At 30.0% G+C, this 10,310-nt stretch overlaps 1 protein-coding gene across 2 annotated transcripts; it reads left to right on the top strand.

Annotated features, from left to right (window-relative positions):
• The first annotated feature begins 1,258 nt into the window (after positions 1 to 1,258).
• Positions 1,259 to 9,894, top strand: LOC110025350 (chromophore lyase CRL, chloroplastic). Of its 2 annotated transcripts, none has more exons than XM_020725787.1 (10): positions 1,259 to 1,365; positions 1,461 to 1,643; positions 1,743 to 1,792; positions 4,213 to 4,273; positions 4,376 to 4,411; positions 5,437 to 5,487; positions 7,001 to 7,093; positions 8,207 to 8,311; positions 8,439 to 8,531; positions 9,708 to 9,894. In XM_020725787.1, exons 2-10 carry the CDS (start codon positions 1,476 to 1,478, stop codon positions 9,846 to 9,848), a joined length of 798 nt encoding a protein of 265 aa, XP_020581446.1. In that variant the 5' UTR covers positions 1,259 to 1,365; positions 1,461 to 1,475; the 3' UTR covers positions 9,849 to 9,894. The 2 variants fall into 2 exon arrangements, with proteins under 2 accessions (XP_020581446.1, XP_020581447.1); XM_020725788.1 differs by having other exon boundaries at positions 1,458 to 1,643.
• Positions 9,895 to 10,310: the final 416 nt, after the last annotated feature.

The raw sequence follows: 10,310 nt of genomic DNA, 5'->3' as shown, positions 1-10,310 counted from the left end.
ATGATTTTTAACAAATTAAATTTTATAAATTATAATATATAATAAATTAATAATAATAATATATTAATATATTATATTAGTAATATACTAATATATATATTATATATTTAATAATATAAGTTATATAATTAATATAATATATTATTTATATATACTAATATTAGGGATGTCAAACTGGCTCGTCATTCGCGAACAGCTCGTGTTCGGCTCGTTCGTTAAGAAACGAAAATGAACAATTTCGAACACGAGCTTATTTCAAACAAACTAATTTTCAAATGGCAAAAACACAAACACAAGCTTTATTCGTTCACGTTCGGTTCGTTTCTACAAGGGGTAAATAGTTATCTTGAAATTTAAAAATAATTTGTTAAAAGATGACTACAAATCATAAATATGAATTAGAATAATAATATAAAATTAGTATTAAGTAGTTATTAAATTTTTATTTAATTATTTTAAAATAAAAAAATTAGTTAGTTATTAAAAATAAAATTCATTTACATACATACCACCCAATTCCTACATATTTACATATAAAATATCTAATAACTCACTTTCATTCATATCACTTAAAATTTTAATATTACATAAAACATATTATAAGGACTTATTTTTAAAAATAAATAAAATGCATATTTCTCTACATAATTTTACAATATGAAAATTTAAAGTTAAAAAAAACATGTAATAATTTTTATGTGGTATAGGCTCTAACGTTTCCATAAATGTTAGTGGTAAAGTAACCCATATAAAAGGAAAAAAATATTACATCAGTACTACACACGTAGAAGTAACGTGCGTAGCCAATGAAATAACGTCACGACATCTCACTCGACATGAAAAAAAAACGGCGCATTAACACGGGGAATATTCCCCCTGTGTTATTCATGTGTTATTGCGTGTTATTCATGTGTTATTGATGTGTTATTGTATTATTATAATACCAAAAATATTCTTAGGACACAATAACACATAAATAACACACAATAACACATGAATAACACGGTAAATATTTCCGAAAGAGAAAAAAATGACGCAGTAACACGGGAGAATATTCTCCCACGTGTTATTCCTGTGTTATTGTGTGTTATTCATGTGTTATTGATGTGTTATTATAACACCAGAAATATTTTCAAGACACAGTAACACTAAAAGCAGGAGAAAAATTTCATGGTTTTTCTTTTTTTTTTTTTTTTTTTTCTCTGAACTGATTTCATTAACTGCGCAGCTTAATCTGCGTGTGTAGTAGATATTTTTTCAGCCGATGAATATTCTCGCAACAAAACTCAACTGCGAGAGAAATTGGACTCGACAAAGCCCGCAAGCTCTCTTCCTTTGATTCCCGATCTGCCAAGCAGTTTTGAGGTTTGATCTGATCCCTCTTGAGATTCAAAGAAATCATTTCATTGTTTTTTTTTTTACTAATTTGCTTTGGTTTTCATCAAATTTAACATTAGTAGATTCATCCTGGTTGGATGGGAACCGGCTCAGATGCCGGCGGAGGTGGCGGCGGCCGAGCTCGAGGTATTGTGCTCAAGGCTCTCGTGCTCTTCGGCGGAGTGCTGCTCTTTAAGAGGCTGAAGAGGTCGATGACCCGATGGGACCATGCTCGAGCCGTTGCACAAGCGATATCTGGCGAGAAGGTAAATACAAAGTTTATTATTCTGGATTTCAATTTACACGATGGATTTGCTTTTTTGTTAGGGTTTATATTTTAATCACTTGGTTGATTGGCTTTGAAGTTATCACGGGAGCAAGCTTGCAGGGATCCTGATAACTATTTTAATCTGAGGTGCGTTTATCGATTTTACTCTGTATTCTATTTATTTGTGCATTTGATTGTTTTAGGGTTTGGGGAGCATGATTCATTTATTCAGTAGTATAGCCAGGTTAAGTTAGTTTTGAGCATATTGAATTTGGATTGATGTTCTTGAAGATTTTGATTTTTATCTGTGCTTGTTGGCTCCATTTTTAAGTTATTTTTGAGTTTGTGGAACTGTTGTATGTAGTCTCCATAGCTGTTGGAGAATATGTAGGGATTTATGAACTTTGTAATCTTATTGTTAGTGGTTTTACATACCTAAATGCTCAAGGTTTGAATTATTTCACCATAGCTGAATCAAAGCATTCAACACATTCACAACTTGACTAACTATGCTAAAATGTGAGAGGTTATTGAATTGGTCTATGATAATAAGATCTACCGCACGGAATTTGAAATATTTGAATGAAAATCTCGTGGACTCAATGGATGCAATGTTTAGGAGAAGTATAAATATTGCTTTTTTTTTTCTAGGAAATTGTTTTTAAAGGGGAAAAATGCGAAGACATTTGGAAAGATTGTCTAGTCATCGAATGTTGGAAAGGATAACAATTGAAATGAGTAGGATTATATAAATGTTGTTAAGGTACTTATAGATGAGGGTATCATAAATGTGATTGATTCTTATGCTCTTCATCTTGGCTTATATGATTGTTTTATTACTTAAATTTTTTGAAGAGAGATGAACTATTTGAATAGATACTTCAGCTAGAATAGATAATTATTGGGGCTGATGTAAACATTCTAATAGGACGGGCTACAGGAGGATTCATGTTTTGAATAGAAGGTGAGTTAGATATGCGATGAGAGAAATTGGACCTGATTTCACAATATTATTTGATATGGAGGTGGGAAACACATACTATGAAAAATGAAAAGAGCATTTACTCACTTCCAAATGAAGCCACCAAGTCATAAATAAACTTAATTTTTATTTAAAAGAAAAGATTTTTTTTTGGTTGAAAATTTAAGTCGATTCTAAGAGATAGTTTGAGTATGGATCACAAAATTGTTAATGTTCTAAGTTTTTGTTATTGAAAAAGCGAGCTCTTTCTCATTTGTATCTTAGTAAGATCACTATGTTTTAATATTTACAAATTGGGAGGATGTGGTTCGAAAATACCAATTTTCATTCTTCTTCCCTTAGCCAATTCTCAATCATTTCTCTTGCGGGGTTCATATCTATTTCTGGTTTTATCTATCGTCTTATTATTAACATATTTTTTTTTATTCTTGCATTCGTTTTTTTAAATTATTAAACACAGAACCATTCATAACTGAAGTCAAATTTTGTCGGGTTGGAGGCATTATTTGTTGCCTTGTTTTGTGTTCTTCCTCCAATTTCTTTTTGTTGACCTCATGAAGTTTTTTATTATATTTATTATTTTTATTTTTAATGAGGTTGTATTGGTTATGGAATTGAATTTATCAACACCATAGTACACTTCCCAATCATTTGGATCGTTAAGTTGAGCTAGAGGTACTTGAGCTGTTTGAGTATTCCAAGCAATGCGTGTTGTAATTAATTGAACCCATGTTATTTAGCTCCAACATCCCATAACCTTACAAGTTAATATACTTAATTGCCTGAGATATTCTGTCAAATTTTCAATTTTGATTGTTACATAAGAAGGGCTGAGTTGTGGCGACCATAATAGTAGAGTATAAATTTTGATGTGTAAAATCAATGAAAAAAAATTCACTCATATGATGGGCAGATGAAATTAGTTTTGAAGGATTAGGAAAGTGAATGAATAAAAGTAATATTGATTGAAGTTGCACAACCTTATTTACATGAAATAGATGTAACATCTCCTACAACAATTAGTAGGAACAACTACTAAAGATGAATTTTTATAAAGCTGACCCAAAATAATTGGAAAAGCCACATTTATATGGAAGATTTATCGAGCAGAAGTTAATAAAGATATAGAATGTTTCATCATTTTCATTTCTTAGGCGGAGACTACTAACCTGAAATAGCAAATAGCTCTTTAATTCAAAGATAATCCCTCTTATAGAAAAGTTTTCTTTGTAAATTTTTTTATGTTAATATTTCTTTTCTATAAAATTGGTTAAATGAACATATGAACCTCTTTAGGGATGATTTGTTGATCTCACTTAATATGAAATATGCTAGTTGTTTTTATGAATGTCTGGAATTTGTGTTGCTATATTCTGAATAATTTATGTAAAAACAATGTTTCATAGTAAGAAAATGTTTTTCATTGAGTTATGATTTTGATTCTAGTATCTTCATGGTGATTTTTATGCATGCATACTACTACACATAAAAATATTTAATTAGGTGAATGCTTTTAATTCATTTTTGAAGATCCGTATAGCAAAGGTTTCATGTTCTATTTTTTTAACACCTTTGTTTTTTCCAGAATGCTTACATGTCCTGCAACAGAGATGGCAGATGGCTCAAGAGTTCTATATTTTGAGCAAGTATGGGTAATTTAAAGTATCAATATATATGATTCTTGTATTTTGTGATGACGACTGTAATTTTATGGTTATGGTTATGGTTATTCTTTTCTTCATTGGCAGGCCTTTTGGAGAAGTCCTCACAAGCCTTTTCGACAAGTATGTTCTCTTTTGTTCAGGTTTTGGAGCATTCTCTTCATCTTATAGCCTGTTCTTCCAGTCTGCTTATCTCCATTATTGTGAGGGCGTTATTTTGTATGATTCTTAGAATTTTCAATGCTTTATTTATCTTATGGCTATTCAGTGTTTTCAAAACGCAAAACATGAAGTGATGCACAAGGGTTTAATTTTTGCTTCAAAACACAAAGATTAAAGTTAATTAACATTTTGATTAATTAAAAATGATTCTAATTTATAATATATAAATAAATATAATAGCACATTCATTAACAGTTATAAAACACGAAATATCTATTAGATGACTTAAAATTTGATGTAGAATAGATAAGAAACATAATGCACATACCTAATTTGAAGATAAACTCCAAGAGTGAACTTACAATTCAAATTTCTAACAAATTCTACATTCTAATAATTTGCTGTAATAATTTGAAACTTGAAAATTATAGAGAAAGTAATGAGCTTGTACACTTCATAATAAAAATATTAGTTTTAATTTATAAATAAATTAATAATGTCTCAACTCTAAAATTTCACAAAATAAACTAAAGAGATGCATTAGTCAACATAAAGCAGAGGCCATTTCCCAGTACAAATTTATTTTCATGCGCCTTTCTCAAAGCTTCATGGATATTACTGAGTTCAAACAAACGTGAACCTCATGTATCAAATAAAAGAAATTAAAAATAGTCAGCTTTAAGTTACAAGCTCTATCGGTTCAAGGGGAACTTTTGTTTAATATAAGAGATTGTCCTTTCTATATCGACTTATTTGGGGTTTACTATTTTCCTAGTTTCATTAAATGCAATCTGATTGGCATGCTTTTTTTTTTTATTTTTTTTTGAGCCTTCGAAACAACTTTTTTTGTTCATAAAGTCAACTGTGTGATCTCATAATTGAATTTGTGAAATTTTTATGATGATATCTTGTTCTGTAAGTTGTCAAATGTCACAATAAACTATAGTTTGTGTACTTGACGAATGACCGGTTATTAATTTCTCCAGAGGTTTTATATTGTCAAGCCTTGCCCAAAGGAGAACAAATGTGATGTGGAGGTGAGAATTTTATTTTCTGAACTCTTCTCAATTCCAGTTTCAAATTTTCTTAATGTATTTATGGCTTGCTTCTTGATTCAAAGGAGGTGCCAATAATTTTTTTAACTAAAATTTATTTGGCACGCCATGCTTATTGTATTAGTTTCATAAATATTGCTCACATCACATGTTGGTTTCTCATGTATTGCCGTTTTTCTATATTGTTTTACTGTAATGGTTGAATTTATAGGTATAAGGCATACACCACTAGTTTTTTTGTGTATATTATATAAAAGCTTGAGGTGGTGAAATTTGGCCTTTCTAATTTACCTTTTTAACTTAAACTATATTAAATATTTGTTTTTTTTAATTATTTGTCACATACTAGAACTAATATAGTTCCTCATTATCTTTATGGTATAATTGACAAATTCTTTATTAAGTGAGATGTGGCATGATTGAAGTTCTTTTTTTTAGTTAGTACACTTACTAGAAAGTGTATGAGAGGAAGATGTGTAGCAAGAGCAAACTGACAAGCGATTAATCTTAATTGATTATATATTGTATGATTGTAGAACACATGATGAAGATTTAGTTTTTTCCTAGTTATTAATGTTATTTTTACATCAAATTTATCTTAATTTTGTGCTTTCCTTCCATCACCAAAACTGAAAGTATGAAATGTGATGGGAGAGTTTTATCCGAAGCGATGTAGGGATAGGGTGATTGTTGGCACTGTTGAGGGTATTGCATGTATGAGTATGAGGTTAAATCGAGAAAACTTAATTTTGTTGTGGCAATGTGCCAAAGTTCAGAGTGCCTTTCAAAGTTTCAACTTGTGAAAGAACATGAATCATGATAATATTTATGCTTATGTGCATTTTTTGAACAATTGTCAATATTCACAATTTTTTTTTTTGGGTTGTATTTTTTGATCTTTTAAGATATTGAACTGAATGGGTTAAAAAATTCTAATTTATTGCATACATAATGTTGGAGATAGATGCCATCTTTCAAAAGTTAAAGAGGATTTTGTTTTTAATTATTATGGTTTGATATGTGATGATGCAAAAAGAACAGTCTTTAATAAATAAAAACATTGATCATCTTTGTTAGTCTTAGCCTAACAATTATGAATTCTTATTCTTTAGTCATTTTTGTTCTGTACAACATGTTTTCTTCAATCTATTCTGTGCACCACTTAGCACAAATTTTTTTTTTTTTTTTTTTTTTGATGTTGCCAATGCTGTTCTTTCTTCCTAACTTTTTATCTGCTAGTCTTATGAGCAAGTCTTCTACCTTTTATTGCCTTATCAAAACCACCTAATTATATTCTCAACTATCTCAACTTTTAGCAAAAGCTAATATATATCCTATGCAAATGAATGAGATAAATTATTATATTTGTTATATTAAGTGTTTAAATAGTTTACATATATACCTTTCTAGAATACTATTTATGTTTTAGGTTTCTTGCAGTTGATTATTAAATAAACATCATATTATCTAATTATTTAACATATTTGGTGGACAGTTGAGTTCATATGCTATCAGAGATACTGAGGAGTACAGAAATTTTTGTGACCGTCCTAATGACCAGAGGCCACATGATGAAGAAATTATTGAGGTATGACATTTGTTTGAATATTTATTTCTGGGCTTCATCATATTCATAAATGATAAGCAAATATGAATATACTTTTGCCTGTTTTAATATTTTCTATAATGTCTTATTTGATAGCTTGTAAATTGGGATTCTGTTTTAGAAAATGATGTTCTTTTACATACCCAGCGCACAATTCTTATGTATTTACATATCTAACCTCTCACTGCATCCAACCATCTCTGAACCGGACTTTAGTTTAGCCACCATTTCTATCCTTTAGGTCTTGGGTTCAAGTCCTTACTCTTCAACTCAACTATTATTTATTAAAAAAAAAAAGGAAGATTTACATACATACCACTCAAATCTTTTGTATTTACATATCTAAACACTTTCTCCAATTTTTACATATCTCCCACCTTACCTGTATATGGAAAGGCATATTTTACTATTTAAAATTAAAATAGATGTATTTTTGACATGATATGAAAGATTGGAGTGGTATAAACATAAAGAGCAAAGTTTAGATGTTGGTACAAAAACAATTTATTCCCTTTTAATATATAATGATATGTTACTATCCTTAAAAAGAGAAAAAAAAACATGCGTTGTGAGCAATATTTATGAAACTTCTATAGTGTACATAATTGCGTGAGTAAGAAAGGTGACATTCTCGATTATATAACCATTCTCAGATTGTATTTAATCATACAATATTCTAAAGAAAGATTTACATAAATACCATTTAATTCCTATATATTTACATATCTAACACCTTACCTGTGTATGAAAATGTGTTTCATTTTTTAAAAATCAAAATATTGGTATTTTCATGTGATATGAAAGATTTAGGTGTTATAAGTGTAAAAAGGCAAAGCTTAGGTGTTACATATATAAATACAAAGGGAATAATTGGGTGCTATGTATGTAAATGCCCCTATTCTAAAATCTAGGGTGACCTAGAGCTGCTCTAAATCCCCTTCTGGTCTCACTATCTCGTCTACATCCCAACAAAGAAAATGGAGTCTAATTTTTTGCATAAAGCATGTAGTACCAGTTAAATTATTATTATTTTGCCAAAATACCTTAACCCTGCATGATTAAAGCATTCTGATCTTTCAACAATATTCAATTTAGGACATTGCAGAGCATCTAACAACAATAAATCTCTCCCGCTGCGAGCGTGGAAAGCGCTGCTTGTACGAGGGTTCAACGGCACCTGAAGGCTTTCCAAACACCTGGGTATGCTACCTGTATTTTGTTTTAATTCTTCCTCCCTTTGTTTTCTTTGCACTCTAATGGTAATGTTCATCATATGTTATAATTTTATTATATATAATTATCTGAATTGGCTTTCTTTGAACCAAAGAATGGAGCATCCTATTGCAAATCGGAGCTAACTATTCATAAAAATGGTGAGGTGCATGCATGGGATCGAGGCTACGATGAAGAAGGCAATCAGGTGTATCCTCCTCTTTCTAAAATTATTTTTTTTTAACAGTGGCAAAATAGTTCCTAATTATTTTAACATTGACCTCTGATTGCCTTTCATGGGGACCATTTTAGCTCAAAATTTTAATGAATCAGGGGACTCTTTTGATATTTCTATAAACTGGACTAAAATGACCCCATGTAATTTAGGGCCCGTTTGGGGCCGCTTATTTGGTGCGGTGGCGTTTTGAAAACGCACCTGATCTGTTTGGGTAAACTGCGTTTTGGCAGTTTATGCGTTTTCAAAATGCAGAAAATAGTGTTTTCACACCACACCTATCTAGATGCGGTGACAGCTTATTGGCAACACTGTTTTTTCCAAAAAAAAAAATTGAAATTTGTAATAGCCACCTCTCACCTAACTTATCAGCAGATTATTCAATATAGCTGCCCAAATAGACCCTTAGTCAGGGATTATTTTAACTTTTTACATTATTAAAATATTATATCAAATATGTGAGATTAATTTTAATGTCAGATGGTTATGATTGACCATCAATGAAATATAATTTTTATAGATGATTTTAGGTGTATTCAGACTTAGGGGGTATTTGGTAGCATATTATTTACAGGATTTAATCATGAATTTAACTTAACCCCGCAAACATTAAAAAAAAAAATCAGAATTAAATTCAAAGCTTAATTAAAGCAAAATATTTTGCTTTTTGTTAATAATCTTCACATTCCGTTATATAAATGATGTAAATCCAGATTTATTAAATTCAACTACTACGAAGCGGATTTAGGAAGATCACTTGTCTTTGCTCGCCGTCTCTCGCAAGATCTGCAAAGCGTCTGTCAAATCCGAGTTTAATAGATTTTGATAAATCATGCATTTTAAGCTGTAGTTGTTATAGTAATATAATTTGGGGACATTTACATTCATACAACCCATTTCGGACGTATTTACATATCTAACACCTAAATTTTATTTTTTACATTTGTCACCCAAATCGTTCATATCAAGTTAAAAATACTATCATTTTAACTTTTTGGAAAAAGGGCCGTATATATATATATATATATATATAAAAATTTAGGTGTTAGATATGTCAATACATAAGAATCAAGTGCCACGTTAATCTTCCTATAAATTTGTTTCTTGTTAAGATTTGAATATTGATGTGTTACTCCATTATTGAAACAGGTGTGGGGACCAAAGGCAGGACCTTATGAGTTCAGACCTGCTACGAATTCAAGCTTGGACGACATGGTCTCACTTGATAATTTTCTTCCCACTAGGCCATTGGAGAAGAAAATTGAGGCTTCATTTGTATTGAATGAATGATGTGTTTCTGTACAGTTTTTAATATAAATTTTGTATTTTAAGTGAATTTTAGTTGTTTGTTATTTATATGGGCTGATTTAATCTACGTCTTCATGAAAACATTGATCTCTGAGCAGCATATTTGGACCAACACGACTTTTAAAGCTCCAAAAAATTCATGCTAAAACAGTCGTTACAAGAAAGGTTTTTTTTTTGGGACATTTACATACATATCACCCCACTCCTATGTATTTAAATACATATTTAATACCTAAATTTGGATATTCTGTTTTATTTTCTTTAGTTGTATATGTTGTTTGTAATTAATCTAATTGGTTAATTCATTTGAGATGATTTGAGATAAAATATGTTAATAATATAGTTTAATTATTTTTATTTTGATGAATTTAATCCCACCGTTAATAAATTTATAATTGAAATCAGACCACTAAGTGAAAATTTAGAAAATAAATCTTTAGCTGT

Source organism: Phalaenopsis equestris, unplaced genomic scaffold, assembly GCF_001263595.1.
Source record: "Phalaenopsis equestris unplaced genomic scaffold, ASM126359v1 Scaffold000297, whole genome shotgun sequence".
Taxonomy (NCBI): Eukaryota; Viridiplantae; Streptophyta; class Magnoliopsida; order Asparagales; family Orchidaceae; genus Phalaenopsis; species Phalaenopsis equestris.
Note: the sequence above shows the minus strand (reverse complement) of the source record. Positions and strands in the feature narration are given on the sequence as shown.

Excerpts from the sequence above, each read along its gene's own strand:
- LOC110025350 (XM_020725787.1), top strand. The coding sequence starts at position 1,476 with ATGGGAACCGGCTCAGATGCCGGCGGAGGTGGCGGCGGCCGAGCTCGA. Across the intron at positions 4,274-4,375 it reads GAGTTCTATATTTTGAGCAA|GCCTTTTGGAGAAGTCCTCA; the intron begins GTATGGGTAATT and ends CTTCATTGGCAG. Across the intron at positions 8,312-8,438 it reads AAGGCTTTCCAAACACCTGG|AATGGAGCATCCTATTGCAA; the intron begins GTATGCTACCTG and ends TTTGAACCAAAG.